The sequence below is a fragment of the Myxine glutinosa genome, chromosome 7 (assembly GCF_964187855.1).
Source record: "Myxine glutinosa chromosome 7, kmMyxGlut1.1, whole genome shotgun sequence".
Classification (NCBI taxonomy): Eukaryota; Metazoa; Chordata; class Myxini; order Myxiniformes; family Myxinidae; genus Myxine; species Myxine glutinosa.
Genome location: NC_136267.1, coordinates 131,120,293 through 131,141,312, shown reverse-complemented (window position 1 = coordinate 131,141,312; position 21,020 = coordinate 131,120,293). Strand labels below are relative to the sequence as shown.

The 21,020-nt window shown below is 42.7% G+C and overlaps 1 protein-coding gene across 1 annotated transcript in view; it reads left to right on the top strand.

Annotated features, from left to right (window-relative positions):
- Window positions 1–5,804, top strand: part of THSD7A (thrombospondin type 1 domain containing 7A) — a 221,924-nt gene extending 216,120 nt beyond the window's left edge. Inside the window, exons 12-14 of the mRNA XM_078782738.1 lie at window positions 148–337; window positions 469–556; window positions 3,896–5,804. Coding sequence (XP_078638864.1) covers window positions 148–337; window positions 469–556; window positions 3,896–4,019 — 402 coding nt within the window. The 3' untranslated portion in view covers window positions 4,020–5,804. The remainder of the gene's footprint in view (window positions 1–147; window positions 338–468; window positions 557–3,895) is intronic.
- The last annotated feature ends 15,216 nt before the right edge of the window (window positions 5,805–21,020 follow it).

The window sequence follows — 21,020 nt, the reverse complement described above, 5'->3', positions numbered from 1 at the left end:
ACTGGAATGTGTAAGCAAGTGAAAATAAAACGTTTTGGCTGAACACGTTTGAGGTGATGACCTACCTGATCGATCCACGATTGAACATGTTTGAGATGATGAACTGATCCATCGATCGGAACTTTATCTTTCTTTTGACTGAGCCAGGGGGAGCACTGTGTGTGCGAGGATGGATTCTTGGGGGTGCTGTCGCCCGGAGGTGTGCTCGAAGCGTGCATGCGGGGCGAGGAATCGGAGGGAATTTTCTTGGGTATACCAGAAGGCTTTGGAGAGACAACTTCGCAAGGTCAAGGAGCTGGAGTACTAAAGACCTGGTCAATGGAACCCTTTGATGCAGGTGAGATAAATCTGTAAATGATGGCCTGGGATTTGAATTGAAATTCAATTCTGCAAAGGAAAATCTTACACGGCTCACAGCTTTCTCACATGATTAAATAGTCAATAAAATTGTCTTTTTATTTGTTTCAGAGGGAAAGTTGAAGGCTTGGGTGTATGGAATAGCAGTGGCAGGATTTGTCCTCTTCATCTTCATCATCTCCATGACCTGCTTTGCTTGGTACCTTTACTATGCACAAAAAATACACTTTGTTGGTACTTGTCATTATGTCCAGAAACATCCACATATTATAAAAGAAAATAGTGGTAGAGGAATTAATTGAGGAAAGATAATTGAGAAAAAGGAATAAAAGTAAGGAGGATACATAAGAAAAGGAGTCAACGGATCAAATATTCTGCTAAATAAACTTATTCACAATGTCTACATTGTACTTAACGACAGACTTGGCATTTAATATGGAATATTTTTTTTTTCTTGACTTGGGTTTACTTTCTGAACTCAGTATATCAATCTGGTGAGTTTCTTTTACCCTTCGGTGATGTTTTTGTTGAAAGAACCATGTCACTGATTGTCTTTCGCAGCAAGACGTCAATAACAGGATTATATCACAGGTGGCATGACAAAATGTAAGGACAGGTACATTTGACGATTGGCTTCACAATCGGGTATATAAGGGATGTTGCGTTCTGTATTAGTGGAAAACAACTGCTGCACGTCTACAAAAGTTATTGCCGCTTCCTCTGGAGATGGTCCGTCAACTTGACAATGCTGTTTGTCATGGAATGGTGGCTTTACGAAATTCTCGCATGAAACAGCATGCCATTGCTCGGCAGTATGGCATCACTCAAGGTCAGGTGTCAAAGATCCTGAAATGAAATGCTCAGAGGGGTGTCCCTACTCCAATACCGAGGCCAGGACGTCCACGCAGAACCACAAGGAGAGATGATCACCAGCTTCACCGGTTAGTCTGCAATGGCCGTACCAAGTCAGCTAATCGGCTTTGGGCTGAGTGGCAGCAACTGACAAATGTGCCTGTATCCAGAAGGCTAGTCAACCAACGACTGGTTCAAGCAGGCTATCGTGCCAGGCATCCCCTGAGAAAGCCACGCCTGACCAGACAACACAGCCAGCGCCGATTGCAGTGGGCCAGAGAGCACCGTCAATGGCAGCCAGGACACTGGAATCACGTGACCTTCAGTGACGAGTCTAGATTTCTGGTCTATCGTCAAGATGGCCGCGTCCGAGAGCGCAGACAAATGCATGAAGCCCACAACGAAGATTGTATCATGCCAAGAGTCCAAGCTGGAGGTGGTGGGGTGACCGTTTGGGCTGCTTTTCATGAAGGGGGCAAAACTGACCTGCTTGTTCTGAATGGAAACCTGAACCAGTTCAAGTACAGGGTCATTCTGGAAGAAACATTGCTTCCATTTGCTCGTGCAGCCTTTCGAGGAAACTTTGTCTTCCAAGATGACAATGCACGGCCTCATCGTGCTCGCATGATCCAACACTTTCTTGCTGACCGTGGTGTAGAGCATATGGAGTGGCCTGCCATGTCCCCGGATATGAATCCGATAGAGAACTTGTGGGCAGAATTAACGCGTCAAATCGACAACTTGGACCAGCAGCCCACCTCTGTGCATGAATTGCAGCAGACTATTGTCACTGCATGGCAAGCGATTCCTGTCCAAACCTTGGCAAATCTCGTGAACAGCATGCCTCGACGTGTACATGCTCTCCTGAATGCTCGTGGGGGTTACACGAAGTACTGAACTGTAATTTTCCTGTCCGTAATCCCAGTCATAATTTAGCTTTTGTTTTTGTTGAAAAATTTTTTGGCTAATGTGCAAAATAAAGAGATACTTCTGGAAAACGCACAGAAGTTTAACACAGTACTGTCCGTGAATTGAGTTCGATATCAGTTTCCATCACTTTCAAGTAACAATTTATTTGCTTCGAAATGTCAAATGTGGTTTTTGTTTCTTTTAACGGTCACATCAACAAAATCTAGAATAATTTCAACATAATTCCAATGAACTTTTGGTTCTAAGTCATCTTGAAAAGTAAGTTCACCCCCACAAAAAAAATAGTTCATATTAAATGCCAAGTCTGTATGTTTAACTTGTTACTTTATTATACTGCATTGTTGAGCCTGGTGTTGACTACGATTAAGGTGGCTGGCTTCAGATCTTAGGGTCTTTAGTTTGAGCCCCTGTCATGCCATTGAAATACCACCACGTAGCTTGACTCATCCTGTCATCCTTCTGAGATTCGCAAGTATGAGTACCAGCTTACTGGAAACAGGGGCATTGCATCAGCGGCACAGCCACGCTTCTAGGAGATGAAGCAACCATAAGCCGCAGCTCAAATTTCCATATTTGACGGACTTTTACATTCTGCTCAAATTTCCATATTTGACGGACTTTTACATTCTGCTCAAATTTCCATATTTGACGGACTTTTACATTCTGCTCAAATTTCCATGTTTGACAAACTTTTACATTCTGCTCAAATTTCCATGTTTGGCGGACTTTTACAATCTGCTTAAATTTCCATGTTTGGCGGACTTTTACATTCGGCTCAAATTTCCATGTTTGACGGACTTTTGCATTCTGCTCATATTTCCATGTTTGGCGGACTTTTACATTCGGCTCAAATTTCCATGTTTGGCGGACTTTTACATTCTGCTCAAATTTCCATGTTTGGCCCACTTTTACATTCGGCTCAAATTTCCATGTTTGGCGGACTTTTACATTCTGCTCAAATTTCCATGTTTGGCGGACTTTCACATTCTGCTCAAATTTCCATGTTTAACGCCTCATAAAGATCATTTGAATCCATATTGCTGGTGACCTTAAGATTGATATCAGTATTGCAGCTCTGTGAACATCATCTTTGAGATAGTCGTTGATGACTACCACTACTACTTCTCCTCTTAAATCTGCCATACTCCACATAGTAGGCTCACCATGCACTGGTCTTGGCACAGTATTGCTCAATGGGACTGACCCATACGGGCATGGGGACGAGTGTCAAAGAAGTGGTTTTATTTTCTTCACAAGCCCCAATGGAGCGCATGCCCATCTTTATAATGCCATTAGAACATAAATCCAGATGGTGCAGTGGTAGCACACTTGGTCTAGTCTGGGTTTGAGTCTCATCCAGACTATAAACTGTCGGACTGGTGATTCCTATATTATTTTGTTTTATTGATGAGTGTGCTATTCCGCAGATGGATGTTTTATTTGGGACCTGTCTGTTAGCATTAGTTGAAGGATGTTAATAATTAAAACAATGTTTCCAGCATCTTGGCCAAATTTGAAACGAATGTTGTTCCATCATGATGTGAACCCAACATGTTACCATGTGATGGTATCGCCTTATAGCAAACAGGAAGTGGTGTCATTTTGAAAAGTTCAGGGGATAATGGCCAATGTGAGTTCAAAAACAAATTCGGAAGAACCTTGGCTCCTTTTTTTGTGCACATGGCTCAGTTTTAAACCTTGAGTTATTTTGTCAGCATTAATCTTTTTTTCTGGTGTGTGTGTTTCCTTGTGGCAGTAAGCGTTTAAAAGCTCCTCTACGAAAAGCGATGAAGAAAACGTCTCCAAATCGGACAGCATCATATGATGGAGACCTGGATCTGCGCAATTGGCCTTCCTTACTCAGCCCAGGATGTGGCTAGGCCAAAAATCACTTGTGATTATGGCCATGAGAGAAAACTATAAACTTCATCTTTGAGCAAACCAGTGGCCCTGGTGACCTTCTGGCAGTTGATACAGGTTGCCATGACACAAAAAAAAAAACAATTTGCAGTTTGTATGTCTCCTCTTGTATCCACTTGTTTATTTTATTTTACATCTAGCAAAGCGGTGACCTCTGAATAATCTAACCGTAAAGGAGTAAAAATTCTTAATGGAATGTTACCCTCTCGATATGATAGATAGATCCGTAAAACCATTTTGCGTCGATCTCGTGACATCTCAAATGAACACAAGATGATCCAACCACTTCCGCAAAATCCTGCCATAAATTAACGCATTTCCACTTTTCTTAACAAGGAGGAAAATTCACTCCATCTGTGAATGGCGCAGAAGTCTGGAATTGATTATTGTCAGGGGAATGTGCGGAAGGCTGTTTGCTATTTTTTAATATGCGGGTGGAAACAAAGTCAAACTTACAGATATTACTGCTTACATTGTCCCACCACATTATGTGCAAGCACAATAACAAATTGATTCCAGTGGTATTTCTTTGCTTCACTCTGTTAAGATTGCACAAAATGAAAATCCTTTAGGATTTTCAATTAAAATTATGGATACCCAGTTTAACAATTACTACTCCACAGATCTATGTGCATATGTACATGTATGCATGCAATATCTCTTCTCTTGCTTTATTGTGCCAGATGTGCAATTTTGTTGTGAATTTAAAAAAAGGATGATCTGTTTACGAAACTATGTAAATTGTCAAATAATTCACCATATATTTTTTAAAAGCTGGATTATTGAGTCAGTTTTTTTGGTGATTGCATCGTTTATGCTTGTTTTACGGTCTAGAGTAGTCGTCGTGGCATCCAAGTAGCTACACATGCCACGGAATGATTCGGTCAGAACATTCACCACCAACCACAAGTACATTTTGAGTTGCAAGATAGCGCCTAGTACTTTATTAATTGCCAGGAGTTGCAAACACCACCTGTCATCATGATTCATCTTGTCCTTTTAGTGATTGTCCAGGCCCAGGTGGTGAAATTGTTTATATTTCTTGGGATATTGTTGTGTATATCAAAGCCTTGTACAAAAAGATTTGAACAAATAATGTAATCATTATGGAGAGGTTATAATTGTTAATACTTATATTTGATTGTTTAATTTCAGTAGTTGGATATGTTTGTGTTGTGGAGACTTTTATATACGTGACAAAAAATAAAACCATAAGAGAATGTATGAATTGAGAGTGTATGGGGTCCTCTGACAGCAAAATGCAAGGTGTAATCATTCGCTTTAGAAATGAAACAAAGAGGAGGTGGAAATCAAATATTGTTGTGACGAGCGTTCCTTTCAAAGATGTTTTTAGATCATTACACGTGTACTAAGCACAGATGTTGTGCATCACACGTTTCTGGTAACGTTCTGTTCGGTCACAATGTTTTCCTAGCTTGGGTCATCTCCCCAGAGTTGGGGAACCAATGCTATCTGTGTTTTGCACATCAATTTATCTCTGATTTGGTGAATGTAGTGTTAAAAACGAGCTGCAATTCAACAATAGCATTCATCACCTGCTGTAAAAGGCTTCTACCTGAAGTTTCCAAACCACTTCACTGCTTCTTGATTTTTATGTTTCTTTTCTTTTTTTTGCCTTTCCTTCACTTTGTAGCAAGCTGTACTACCATAACATAACTCACTTTAATAAGTATCTGCTTGAGGAAATTTGCTGATTATGTGTTTTAATAAAAATAAGTGTTCATAAACAACAGTGTGGAGTTTTCCTTGATGTAAAGTTTGCATTTTATTTGCCCATTGTATCGACAGTTACGAACAGTGAATCAATGAATACATTTTCATAAATGGTTCAAAATGTTTTGTGTTTGAGGCAATGGTTATCGTGTGAGATTAGAATCATTTGTTTCTGAGGTTTTTGTTTCTTTTTATTAATAGCAAATTCTGCTGCTCTCTTCATTTTATCACAACAAAGAAAATCGTCCTTTGGTTTAACCTCTCCAGAGCTGTCTCTGAATTCCATTGAATTGCTCCTTGTGGTTGGTGTATTAAATCTTCAAGAGCTTTCCTTACATTAGTTGCACTCAAGATTGTCAAATTTATTTACCATATTCAACTTTATTTGCTAAAGTGCCGCAGTTTTATTTTGCTAGATTGCCACAGTTACCACTATTTAGCACATATTCATTCATTTTGTATGCAGGTTGCGGCTGCTGATTGCATCTTTGCTGGGAGTGCCGCTGACACAGTCGCCCTTGTAGGTTTGGGCAGGAATTTGGAATTTGTTCATGGTGCCAGCGATAGCTCGCTTACTCTTTGTGAAGGACACCGTTGGATCTTTAACATCCACCAACTAATGCTGGCAGATGGGACACCCACCTTAACGTCCATCCGAGGGATGTCACACACATTGATGAACTGCCCTACCTGTGAAATACCAGGATAACAGTTTATAGCTGGGCCGATATTCAAGCCCAGATTACACACCTTTGAGGTGAATGTGCATCTATATATATAGAAGGAGCCATCCATGCATGCGTGTGAGTTCAGACTGCTCTATGCATTTAGACCCCTTAACATCCTGAAGAATCCTGAAGACCGTTTAAAACATAAGACTCCTTAAGCCCATAAATATATCAATACCCTTAGGATCACCTAGATTCTCTTTTTCTCACCTGTGGAATCAACTTCCACATCCTCTTCAATCTCGTTCTTCCTTCCAAGTCTTCAAAACAGCTGTTCACCACCATCTTAGATCGTCCTCAATCCTAAACCATGATCTTTTATACCCTAGTTAAGCCCACACAAAACCCTCCTCCTTCCAAATTTCCAGTTGTCCCTCCTTGGAGTTTCCTTCTGTATCCATTTTGTCCTCCCCATGCATGCGTGTTTTGCATCCTGTTTTTGTCTGTTATGTCCTGATCACTGTACAACTAGCTCTTCCACGAGCTTCGACTATGTAGACTAAAAAACCCAATAACCTTATTACCCCCAAAGATCCTTTAAGACCTCCTAAGAAGCTCAAGACCCTTTAAGACCCATAAAACCATTAGGACCCTCAATATCCCAAGACCCCATGACCCTAAAAGACCCTCCAAGACACTTGGCACTCTTGAGACCCCCAATACCCTTAAGACACTCCATGACCACTAAGACCTTTTAGACCTCTCAAAACCCCTAAGACCTTTAATATCCTTCAGTCCCCTTTTATCATTGACACCTTTTAGACCCCTTCACCCTTTAGACCCCACAGGCCCTTTAGAACTTTACATCCCTTAAGTCCCTTGACTCCCTTTAGACCCTGAGACCTTTCAGATATGCTAGACAGCTTGGACCCTTGACCATTTAGAACTGCACACCTTTTTAGACCCTTTTTTTTACCTGCTTGAGAGATTAAACCCTTTCAACCACTTAGACCCTAACTACGATTTGAACTTCCCCACTAGACCTTTAGACCATCTCGAAGCTTTTAGGTGCCCACAACACAAACATCTATAGTCTTTTAGCAAAACCCAGACGATACCTTTTTCAGCAAGTTAAATGCAAACTCAACCCACCCAAAGGGTGGTACTCTGTTTGCACCTCTTAACCATCCTGCCAGCACCTTTAGGCATACAACTAAAATGTCTCAATTTTGTGAACTGCAGCCCATATTAACAGCATTTAATCCTTGCACATAATATCACGTGCATCGCTGCAAGGTTCATATCGATAAAAAAAAAAAGTATAAGGAATTTAAAATATTTCACTCCGAGTGTACAAATATTTTTTTCTCGTTTTTACTATGTTGTGGTCACTGCATGCTTTTATATTTCATTCCATATCATCCCCATTTTTATGTACGTCCTACGGTGATCGGCAAGTGATGTCGGGAATGGACACGTGATCGCTGGCAGTCTTTCGGCATGAACTCTGTACCAAATAGGTATGGTGGTCGTTTTGTGTTGGTTAACATGACTGAACAACCCCCTTTAGAATACACTCTCTGCTCACCCCTCCTTGGGGAGCAGGCTGGAAAAAGATTCTCGAGATATAAACTGCCTCACACAGCCCGCTAGGTTAACCATTCTCAGTCGGGTTACCCCTTCCAGCGCCCAATTCTTTTTAGAAAACAACATAAATGTTACTTTTTGGAATGTAAGAAAGCCCTGGATTGACAAGACAATGACAGACCCGACTACACCCTTGTGTCACGTCAACGAGATGTAACATCAACATTGCAGTCATCAGAAAGACCAGATTTGCTGACGACGGCCAAGTAATTGACCACAGGATGAATATAGTTTTATTTCCTCTACAAGTTCCAGACTAATAAGAGAAACTTCCTGTGGAGTATCTTATTCATAGAGTAAGTATTACCATAAGGAACGAGAACAGCACTCGTTGAGCGCATAGTCTCACCTCGCACGTTCTTTCTGAACAAAAATACCAGTTAACTGAACACGCTACTATTATGGCCAATATACCAGTATCATCCATTCACCCGATTAAGTCACATTGTTTCTTGGCATGAGTTATGTACATCATACATTTAATTCTTCCCTCACATCGGGTCATAAATCAGATATCCGAAGCTTCAGATTTTTCGGATAAAGATTTCAATTCAACCAATCATCACAGGAATACCACTTCACAGATGACATCATCGTTGTCATCCTATGTACCGCATGGTGAGTTGATGACATACCAAGTTTCAATTATTTTCGTTGAGTGGTTTCGAAGAAAATTGTCATTTATTTCCTTTAAGGCAATATGGCTGCCATACCATGGGACCTATGATGTCAGAGTAGCAACAAAATATTCTCCATGAGGAGTCCCTCCTATGTTTAAACTTTTGCATCGATTGGCCAAGCAGTTGAAGAGAAAAAATTTTAAAGCAAAAATATATATGGAAACGGATACACACAGACATACAGACAGGGGAATTGCAATAGTCTTGCATCACCTTTGGGGTGAGACTGACAATACACTGATCCATAAATTGACTAAATTACCTGTGGGTGTTATTGAATACCTTATGATATGTGTCCATGCCATTTTGACCAATTCCTGTTTTCATGACTGTTTATCCGATCCCAACCCCACCCCATCCCTATCCATTCCAATGATGAAACAAAATGGTTTGATGAATCTCTCAACCCAATGGAGGTAACAATGGATGGAGGTCCTCAACGCCAAACAGGAAATTAGAGCTGTCTCCCTTGACATTTCACGTGCCTTCGATACGGTCTGGCACCCTGCTCTGCTCTCCAAACTCTCCTCCTTTGGTATCCATGGAAATCTCCACGCATGGCTGGCGGACTTCCTCTCTGGTCGTAGTCAACGTGTGGCCCTGAATGGGTTTCTCTCATCTCCTCTTCCTGTTCAGGCTGGAGTTCCCCAAGGTAGTGTTCTGGGCCCTGTGCTTTTTCTGGTCTTCATCAATGATCTCTCTGACTCTCTTGAAAATCCTCTCTATCTCTTTGCTGACGACTCTACTCTCTGTCGCTCCATTCCTCATCCCTCAGATCGGCAGTCTGCAGCCTCCTCACTCTCTGCAGACCTGGACAAAATCACAGACTGGTCAAACAAGTGGAACATGTCTTTCAATCCTGACAAATCTCACACTTTTACAATGTCTCTCCAAAAGGACCGACTGGACAACCCTCCCATCTACTTTCTCAACAATCCTCTCCAAGAAGTTCTGTCGCTCAAGCTTTTGGGTCTCACTATCTGCCATGATCTTTCTTGGGAAAACCACATTTCCAAGCTGGCCTCCAAAGCCAGTCGCCGACTGGGCATCCTCCGTCGTGCGAAGTCCTTCCTTGGCACACCTGAGCTCCTCACCACATACAAGGCTTTCATCCGCAGCTCAATGGAATACTGTTCCCCCCTCTGGGCTGGTGCTCCTGCCTCACACCTTGCTCGGCTTCACGCTGTTGAGGCCAAAGCTTTCAGAATCATTGGAATCTCCTGCGATGTAGTCAACACCGAGGGCCTTTCACTCACTCACCGCAGGCAGGTTGGTGGTCTTTCTGTCTTCTACCGACTCCTCTCCGGCCTTGCTCCCCCAGCTCTCTCTGTGCTCTGTCCCCCCAATATTCCTTCAGGTCGCACAAGATCTGCCTGCAACCCTCTTATGGTTAAACTGCCAAAGTCTAGGCTCTCTGCTCACCTTCACTCTTTCATTCCCCTTTTCTCCCGCCTCTGGAACAAACTCCCCCACTCCCTTCAATCCCACTCCTCCCTCCAGGTCTTTAAAATAGCTGTTCACCACCATCTCTTATCTTCCCCCATCGAAAACCTTGATCTTTTCTACCCCCAGTAATTCACCCCAGAGTCCTTGCAGTGTTCATATGTTTTATTCTTCTCCCACCTCCCCCCAAGTCCTCCCGATGTCCCTGCTCTCAAATGTTGTGTTTGTGTCCTTCCCCCTCTTCCCCCTCTCTTTTGTGTCCTTCCCCCTCTCTCCCCATCTTGTCTGCCGCTCCCCTTGTTTTTTGTGTTTTGTGTGTCGGTTTGTCTTTTTGTGTGATTAATGTTAGCTCTCTCACGAGCCTCGATCTTGTATACAAAAAAAAAAACCCAGTTAACACAAATGCACCCTGAAAACACAAATTTGTCTTGCCAGATGATTATTATATATTTTTTGTATACAAGATCGACGCTCATTTAAGAGCTAACATTAATTACAAAAAAAAAACGTAAAAGGACACATAAAACATATAGTAAAGGGAGCGGGAGACAATATGGGGAGAGAGGGAAGCACACAAGTACAACGGTAAAGAACAGGGACATTGGGAGATCTGTGGGAGGGAGAGGGCTTGTGGGGAGGGGAGGAGGCATGGGAAGAGGGGGGTGGGAGAGGTATAAAACACATGGACACTGCTAAGACTTCCAGTAATGAAGTCGGTATTTCAAAAAAGTGGATCTGGGGTGAATTAACGGGGGTAGAAAACATCAAGGTTTTGGATGACGGAAGTTAAGAGATGGTGGTGAACAGCTGTTTTAAAGACCTGGGGGGAGGAGAGGGATTGAAGAGGGTGAGGGAGTTTGTTCCAGAGGCGGGAGAAAAGAGGAATGAAAGAGTGAAGGTGAATAGAGAGTCTTGATTTTGGCAGTTTAACCATAAGAGGGTTGCTGGCAGATCTTGTGCGACCTGTAGGAATATTTGGGGGACAGAGCACAGAGAGAGCTGGGGGAGCTAGGCCGGATAGGGGTCAGTAGAAGACAGGAAGACCACCAACCTGCCTGCGGTGATTAAGTGAAAGGCCCTCGGAGTTAGCTTCACCGCTGGAGATTCCAATGATTCTTAAAGCTTTGGTTTCAACAGCGTGAGGCCGAGCTAGGTGTGAGGCAGGAGTACCGGCCCAGAGGGGAGAGCAGTATTCCATTGAGCTGCGGATGAAAGCCTTGTATGTAGTGAGGAGCTCAGGTGTGCCAAGGAAGGATTTCGCATGATGGAGGATGCCCAGTCGGCGACTGGCTTTGGATGCCAGCTTGGAAATGTAGTTCTCCCAGGAAATTTAAACTCGAAAGAAAATTCAATTTCAACACAAGAGTTGGTAGATATTTATCTGTGAGGTTGAGTCCTCAGACGATCTGTGAAGGTCAATGAGAATGCTCAGCAAATGCACACCATAGCCTTCTCCTCACAAACACCATGTACCGACAAAAGAGGTGATGGAGTCATTCTCAATCAGCGTAAAGAAGACATTCGCCATTGCTGGAGGCAGGGTTCCAAATAATTATCCATTGCTGGAGGCAGGGCACTGGCCTGGGTGCCAAATGCCACCAAAACCTCCGTCTGGCCATCAAAATTTGGCTCTAAGTTGCCCGTTTGGCCACTTATCAAAATTGTCGATGTATTCAGTCGTTACTTATCATTACGCAATCTCAATCAACTGGACTTGCCATGTGGACTACAGCTCATACGGTTAAGGTTGTAGTGATTTCAGTTGCTCCCCTCACCAGGAGTTCCATAGGTCGGGCGATGTAAATTATCTTCGTAAACATTTACCGTGTATCAATCGCCGCTTCTTCCGGTGATGGTGGACGAGGATATTACGAATGACGCTTCAGAACCCTCAATTACATCATGAGTAAGAGTATAGTCCCTGTATAGAGAGAGTTGCGACATGAAGAGTCCGAAAAAAATTGGTCACGTGGTCTGTGGACGCCATGTTGTTTCCTGTCCGATCTTCGCGTGTTCTGGCCTTGCATTGAATACATACGAGGAACGCTCTATTTTATTGTCTGGCTTTGTTTGTTGTCTTTAATAATACTTAATAATGTGAGTATTGTCTTTAATACTCACACTCATTCTCATGACGCCAAATACTTAAGATCACACGCTGATAAGACTCTCCTTGTCTGTAATAGAACTCATATTCCATACGGGGACAAAGCCTTTTGCAACTCAGTACCTGCCCTCTGGAACAAACTACCGATAACTATTCGGACCTCACACAACATAAAAACTTTCAAATCCATACATACAAAGTGTTCACCATTCAACCCACAGCATTTAACCCCTGACTATCTCTTCTCCTTCTCCCTCCTTTTGCTTTAAATATTTCCCTATTGATTCTTGTCTTTTTGCAATTGTTGTTTTCATGTATTGTTATGCATTATGTTTTCCACTCTGCCAAAGCGCCTTTGGGCTTCTGGAAAAGCGCTATACAAAATAAATGAATTATTATTATTATTATTAAATCAAAACTCAAAACACATTTATTTCCAAAGTAACTTAATTGTATTTTTTGAAAAGTAGCTTTAAGTCGTATTCTTCTAAGATTGTGTAATGTAAGTTGTAGTCTTCAAGATATGTTGTGAAGCGCTTTGTTCATTTCATGCTGAGGCGCTATATAAATACTGTTATTATTGTTATTATTATTACTAGGGCATGCCCGTACGTGGGTGCCCGTTCGGAAAAACATTCCAAACCGCGTGGCAGTAACGACCACAGAACCCCCCCCCCCCCTCTATTTACATGAAATGGTTTGGTCCATTCGCAAAGCCAAAGCGAACGACCACAGAACCCCCCCCCCCCCCCCCCCTCTATTTACATGAATGGTTTGGTCCATTCGCAAAGCCAAAGCGAACGACCACAGAACCCCCCCCCCCCCCCCCCCTCTATTTACATGAATGGTTTGGTCCATTCGCAAAGCCAAAGCGAACGACCACAGAACCCCCCCCTCTATTTACATGAATGGTTTGGTCCATTCGCAAAGCCAAAGCGAACGACCACAGAACCCCCCCCCCCCCCCCCCCCTCTATTTACATGAATGGTTTGGTCCATTCGCAAAGCCAAAGCGAACAGCGAACGGCTAAATCGCCATAGCTCGGTAACTACTTGTCCGATTAATTTCAAACCTTGAAAAGGCACATCCTCGGGTCCCCAGCAATATACCTGGCAAGTTTAAAGTATATCGGACCGGTAGTTGTCGAGAAACAGCGGTCACAGACAAACATACACACATACACACATACACACATACACACAGAGATTAATGGAATTATAGATAGATGTACATGTATGTAATTTGGAATAGTTTAGATGTACACCATACAACTGTATAGAGAGTCCCTGTTTTGAGAGAGTTACGACAACCCGGAATTAGAAGCCATTTTGTTTCCATTGTTTGCGCCACGCACTAGTGCACTGCCCGCTCGTGTGTATACAATGTGTGTAACCTCGTACAAAATTTGAGTGCCTACATTGTGTAATTTGTGATTTGCACCGTGCCCCTCGCTTTTGATATGATTTTCTCTTCGTCCAAGATAAGAATCGGATTTTGTTTATTGCAATAATCTTTGTTCAGAAATGTAGTTTTATGTGGGGAGGAGAGGGAGGAGAGGGGGAAAAGGAATAAAAGGGAAAGAGGGGACAGGAAGTGCCTATCATTTTCTGGACTACCTTGCTCTCTTGCATCTTACTTTTTTGACTAGCATGCATGCACACAAAGCCGACAATGTGAACATTTTCAAATCTCTGTTAAAGACTCATTTATTTGAAAATGCCTACATCTGATTATATCTTAGGTTTTCTTCTTGTATAATTTGTATTTGTATATTCATCTCGTTGGCTTTCGTCTCTTTTCTAAGCGCTTAGAGGCTCCTGCAATTTACGCTATATAAATTCCTATTATTAGAGCAAGATTGCCTTAAAACCATCTTGACAAATGACAGAAATGTTGATTTTGAATATGAAAATTAAAAAGTAATTTAACTTTTCATGTCGGCGCACCAGGAGAAATACATATGCACAATTAAATTGTAATTATATAAAAGGCCCAGAAATTGTAATCCAGACTTGCAATGGAAGAGTATGCATGTAAAACATACCCGTTTTTCATAGCAATGTACAATTAGTTGTATGGTGTACATATAAACGATTCCAAATTACATACATGTACATAATAATAATAACAATAATATCTATTTATATAGCGCCTTAGCATGAAATGAACAAAGCGCTTCACAACATATCTTGAAGACTACAACTTACATTACACAATCTTAGAAGAATACGACTTAAATCTACTTTTCAAAAAATACTTTATTATATCTGGGTCGGGATTGAAACCCAGGCTGGGTAGCTGGAAGGCGATTGTGCTACCTCTGGGTATCCTTCCAATCCAACACACTCGCTAAGGCGTCTCACTTTCACCACATTTGCCTTTGTGTCCAGTCCCTTGGAGTGCCAGCACCTTCGCTTTTTCCCTTCACATACATCATACGTCATACGTCATGTCATACATGATATGTCATACGTCATACGTAACATGTCACATTATCCTGGACGTCGCTAATTGGGCTCGTATGGCGCCGCGAGACATCTGGATCTGATCAACACGTGAGAAATAAATTCCCAACAGTTACATCCCTCCATTCCTTGGGCCAATGGGCGATCTCCATGTTACAGAGTGCATATTAAACCTCATTATACAAGATAAGAGATCTATGCAACAACACCGGAACACAGATTTATTTACTGTGCCAGGTGATAGGAATTAGGAAAAAAATAGGCTGGCTGCACAGACTGCTGTGACCATCAAGCTCCCAGGGGCATTTTTGGACAAGAGCTGGGTACCGGCCGACTACATTTTGGGGCTCAATCTGGGCTGCAGAATTCGGACAAGGGGATGTCATTGGGGTTGGCCTCATGGGAAATTGCTCCCCATGAAAATTGGATTGTGCTAGGCAGCTAGGGAGCTTCCCTGGCAGGCTTTGGACATGGGGTCCGACCACGGATGTTGTGGTACGACCCGGGCCCCATGGGGAGTCTGGTGGAGTGTGGCGACCCTGGCCCATCGGGGTGCCACCTGAGTGAGTGTCTCAGGCCGGCAGGGTTGCTGGACCCAGGAAGGGGTTGGGACCTCCTGGGGTCTGAGGTGGTTTCTCACGGGCATCTACCATCATGCACCATGAGAGCCACTAGAGGGAGGTGTTGTGGGCTGTGCTTTGGTGGTGACAACACGGACGGCCAATAAAGGCCTGATGTGGTGTCCGCCCATGCATGCAGCCCACCAGCCTCTCCCTGAGACTCTGGGACAGCCAGCATGTGGTTACCTACCATGCTGTGCTGGTCTATGGACGCAGGTCGAACCGCAGGAATAGGGACAGATATAGACCACCAATCAACCTTTGGAGCATCTGTAGAACATGATGGCCTAATTCATGATCAAACCTATTTCATGATGATGGAATCGAACATGATCTTCCACCAATATTCCGTTGTGATGTATGTGCTCTCGTCTTGGGTTTGATTGGCAGATAAAAGGGAAACTGGAATGAGCCGAACATACGGGGCCATATCGGCTGGCAAGTGTGTCGAGAAACGTCCTTCTTTGGTGGAATTAGTAAATTGTGCAAAAATTGGCACGGATAATTTTAGTGTTAGATGTAAAATTGAAGGGGAATTTTGTTAGGGCCGTGGTGGATACTGGGGCCAGTGACACCATCATTAATCCGTGTGTGTTAGACCAAAGTGTTTGACGCTGGGGCAAAATTGATAGGTTAGTAGGACACAGTCTTCAACTGGCTACGGGGGCAACGGCTCCAATATTGGGTCGCGAGGTTGTAGAGATGGAGTTGCGCAGTCTGGAGGTCAATGTGGTGTTATGGCTGGCCGAGGTGTGCGACCAATATCTTCTGGGACCAACACAACTGTCAGTTTCGTCAGTTTGGTTCGTGCAAAATCAATCATGTTTGCCAAATAGAAGCAGTTTTGACACAAAACTGCACGTGTTTTTGGTTGCACGTTGCTATTATCATGCAGAAACGTGTGTGTTTCATCAAATAGTGTGTATTATGCTTGTTTCCAGCAAAATAACATGTATTTGACAAGAAACATTTTTAGTGCAAAACCAATCATGTTTGCCAAATAGAAGCAGTTTTGACACAGAAGTGCACGTGTTTTTGGTTGCAAGTTGCTATTCTCATGCAGGAACGTATGTGTTTCATCAAATAGTGTGTATTATGCTTGTTGCCTGCAAAATAACACATATTTGACAAGAAACATTTTTAGTGCAAAACCAATCATGTTTGCCAAATAGAAGCAGTTTTGACACAAAAGTGCACGTTTTTTTGGTTTCAAGTCGCTATTCTCATGCAGGAACATATGTGTTTCATCAAATAGTGTGTATTATGCTTGTTGCCAGCAAAATAACACATATTTGACAAGAAACCTTTTTCGTGCAAAATCAATCGTTTGCCAAATAAAAGCAATTTTGACACAAAAGTGCACATTTTTTTGGTTTCAAGTCACTATTCTCATGCAGGAAGGTATGTGTTTCATCAAATAGTGTGTATTATGCTTGTTTCCAGCAAAATAACACATATTTGACAGGAAACATTTTTAGTGCAAAACCAATCATGTTTGCCGAATGGAAGCAGTTTTGACACAAAAGTGCACGTTTTTTTTGGTTTCAAGTCGCTATTCTCATGCAGGAAGGTATGTGTTTCATCAAATAGTGTGTATTATGCTTGTTTCCAGCAAAATAACACATATTTGACAAGAAACATTTTTAGTGCAAAACCAATCATGTTTGCCAAATAGAAGCAGTTTTGACACAAAAGTGCACGTTTTTTTGGTTTCAAGACGCTATTCTCATGCAGGAACATATGTTTCCTCAAATAGTGTGTATTATGCTTGTTGCCTGCAAAATAACACATATTTGACAAGAAACCTTTTTCGTGCAAAATCAATCATGTTTGCCAAATATAAGCAATTTTGACACAAAAGTGCACATTTTTTTGGTTTCAAGTCGCTATTCTCATGCAGGAAGGTATGTGTTTCATCAAATAGTGTGTATTATGCTTGTTTCCAGCAAAATAACACATATTTGACAGGAAACATTTTTAGTGCAAAACCAATCATGTTTGCCAAATAGAAGCAGTTTTGACACAAAAGTGCACGTTTTTTTGGTTTCAAGTCGATATTCTCATGCAGGAAGGTATGTGTTTCATCAAATAGTGTGTATTATGCTTGTTTCCAGCAAAATAACACATTTGACAAGAAACATTTTTAGTGCAAAACCAATCATGTTTGCCAAATTGAAGCAGTTTTGACACAAAAGTACTCGTTTTTTTTGGTTTCAAGTCGCTGTTCTCATGCAGGAACGTATGTGTTTCATCAAATAGTGTGTATTATGTTTGTTGCCAGCAAAAGAACACATATTTGACAAGAAACCTTTTTAGTGCAAAACCAATCATGTTTGCCAAATAGAAGCAGTTTTTTTTTTGATTGTTTTTTTGTATACAAGATCGAGGCTCGTGAAAGAGCTAACATTAATCACACAAAACGTCAAACCGACACAAAACGACACAAAACACAAAATAAGGGGAGCGGTCGACAAGATGGAGAGAGAGGGGGGAGGACACACAAACACAACATATCAGAGCAGGGACATCGAGAGAACTGTGGAAGGGAGAGGGCTTGTGGGGAGGTGGGAGAGGTATCAAACATTCGACACTGCAAGGACTTCCAGGAAAGAAGTTGGAATTTCGAAAAAATGTATCTGGGATGAATTAGCGGGGGTAGAAAAGATCAAGGTTTTGGATGGGGGAAGATAAGAGATGGTGGTGAACAGCTGTTTTAAAGACCTGGAGGGAGGAGTGGGATTGAAGGGAGTGGGGGAGTTTGTTCCAGAGGCAGGAGAAAAGGAGAATGAAAGAGTGAAGGTGAGCAGAGAGCCTAGATTTTGGCAGTTTAACCATAAGAGGGTTGCTGGCAGATCTTGTGCGACCTGTAGGAATATTTGGGGGACAGAGCACAGACAAAGCTGGGGGAGCAAGGCCGGAGAGGAGTCTGTGGAAGACAGAAAGACAACCAACCTGCCTGCGGTAAGTGAGTGAAAGGCCCTCGGGGTTAGCTTCATCGCAGGAGATTCCAATGATTCTGAAAGCTTTGGCTTCAACAGCGTGAAGCCAAGCTAGGTGTGAGGCAGGAGCACCGGCCCAGAGGGGGGAATAGTATTCCATTGAGCTGCGGATGAAAGCCTTGTATGTGGTGAGGAGCTCAGGTGTGCCAAGGAAGGACTTCGCACGACGGAGGATGCCCAGTCGGCGACTGGCTTTGGAGGCGAGCTTGGAAATGTGGTTTTCCCAAGAAAGATCATGGCAGATATTGAGACCCAATAGCTTGAGCGACAGAACTTCTTGGAGAGGATTGTTGAGAAAGTAGATGGGAGGGTTTTCCAGTCGGTCTTTTCGGAGAGACATAGTAAGAGTGTGAGATTTGTAAGGATTGAAAGACATGTTCCACTTGTTTGACCAGTCTGTGATTTTGTTCACGTCTGCAGAGAGTGAGGAGGTTGCAGGTTTTGACACAAAAGTGCACGTATTTTTGGTTGCAAGTTGCTATTCTCATGCAGAAACGTGTGTGTTTCATCAAATAGTGTGTATTATGCTTGTTTCCAGTAAAATAACATATTACACAAGAAACCTTTTTCGTGCAAAAGCAATTTCGTTTGCCTAATAGAATCACTTTTGACACAAAAGTGCACGTTGTCTGTTCCAAATCGCTATTCTCGTGCAGAAACATGTTCGTTTCATCAAATAGTGTGTATTTAGCGAGTACGAATCAAAACAACACATTTGACAAGAAACCTTAATCCTGCAAAAGCAATTTAGTTTGCCTAATATAAGCACGAGTGACACAAAAGTACACGTTGTCTGTTCCAAATCACTATTCTAGTGCAGAAACGTGTGTGTTTCCTCATATAATGTGTATTTAACTTATACACGGCAAAGCAACATGTATTTCACAAGCAACCTTGTGTGTGTAAAAGCAATCTCATTTGCCCAATATAAGCAGTTTTGACACAAAATAAACTTTGTTTGTTCCAAATCACTCTTCTGGTGCAGAAACGTGTTCATTTCATCAAACAATGTGCATTTAACCTGAATGCAGCTAAATAACACATATTGCACAAGAAACCTTTTTCGTGCAAAGGTAATCCCGTTTGCCTAATGGAAGCAATTTTGACACAAAAGTGCACGTTGTCTGTTCCAAATCACTATTCTCGTGCAGAAATGTGTTCGTTTCATCAAATAGTGTGTATTTAGTGGGTACGAATCAAAACAACACATTTGACAAGAAACCTTATTCGTGCATAAGCAATATCATTATTATTTATTTTTTTGGGATACAAGATCGAGGCTCGTGAAACAGCTTACATTAATCACACAGAAAGACAAACCGACACATAAAACATATAACATGGGGAGCGGTAGACAAGATGGGGCGAGAGGGGGAGGAACACAAACACAACATCTGAGAGCAGGGACATCGAGAGATCTGTGGGAGGGAGAGGGCTTTGGGGGGGGGCATGGGAAGGGGGGGGTGGGAGAGGTATAAAACATATGGACACTGCCAGGACTTCCAGGAAAGAAGTTGGAATTTCAAACAAGGTGGATCTGGGGTGAATTATTGGGGGTAGAAAAGATCAAGGTTTTGGATGGGGGAAGATAAGAGATGGTGGTGAACAGCTGTTTTAAAGAACTGGAGGGAGGAGTGGGATTGAAGGGAATGTGGGAGTTTGTTCCAGAGGTGGGAGAAAAGAGGAATGAAAGAGTGAAGGTGAGCAGAGAGCCGAGATTTCGGCAGTTTAACCATCAGAGGGTTGCTGGCAGATCTTGTGCGACCTGTAGGAATATTTTGGGGACAAAGCACAGAGAGAGCTGGGGGAGCAAGGCCGGAGAGGAGTCGGTAGAAGACAGAAAGACCACATACCTGTCTGCGGTGAGTGAGTGAAAGGCCCTCGGAGATAGCTTCATCACGGGAGATTCCAATGATTCTTAAAGCTTTGGTTTCAACAGCGTGAAGCTGAGCTATGTGTGAGGCAGCAGCACCGGCCCATAGGGGAGAACAGTATTCCATTGAGCTGCGGATGAAAGCCTTGTATGTGGTGAGGAGCTCAGGTGTGCCGAGGAAGGACTCCGCACGACAGAGGATGCCCAGTCGGCGACTGGCTTTGGAGGCCAGCTTGGAAATGTGGTTTTCCCAAGAAAGATCATGGCAGATAGTGAGACCCAAAAGCTTGAGCGACAGAATTTCTTGGAGAGGATTGTTGAGAAAGTAGATGGGAGGGTTGTCCAGTCGATCTTTTCGGAGAGACATTGTAAGAGTGTGAGATTTGTCAGGATTGAAAGACATGTTCCACTTGTTTGACCAGTCTGTGATTTTGTCCAGGTCTTCAGAGAGTGAGGAGGCTGCAGACTGCCGATCTGAGGGAAGAGGAATGGAGCGGCAGAGAGTGGAGTCATCAGCAAAGAGATAGAGAGGATTTTCCAGGGAGTCAGAAAGATCATTGATAAAGACCAGAAAAAGCACAGGGCCCAGAACACTGCCTTGGGGAACTCCAGCCAGAACAGGAAGGGGAGATGAGAGAAATCCATTCAGGGCCACATGTTGTCTACAACCAGAGAGGAAGTCCGCAAGCCATGCATGGAGATTTCCATGGATGCCATAGGAGTAG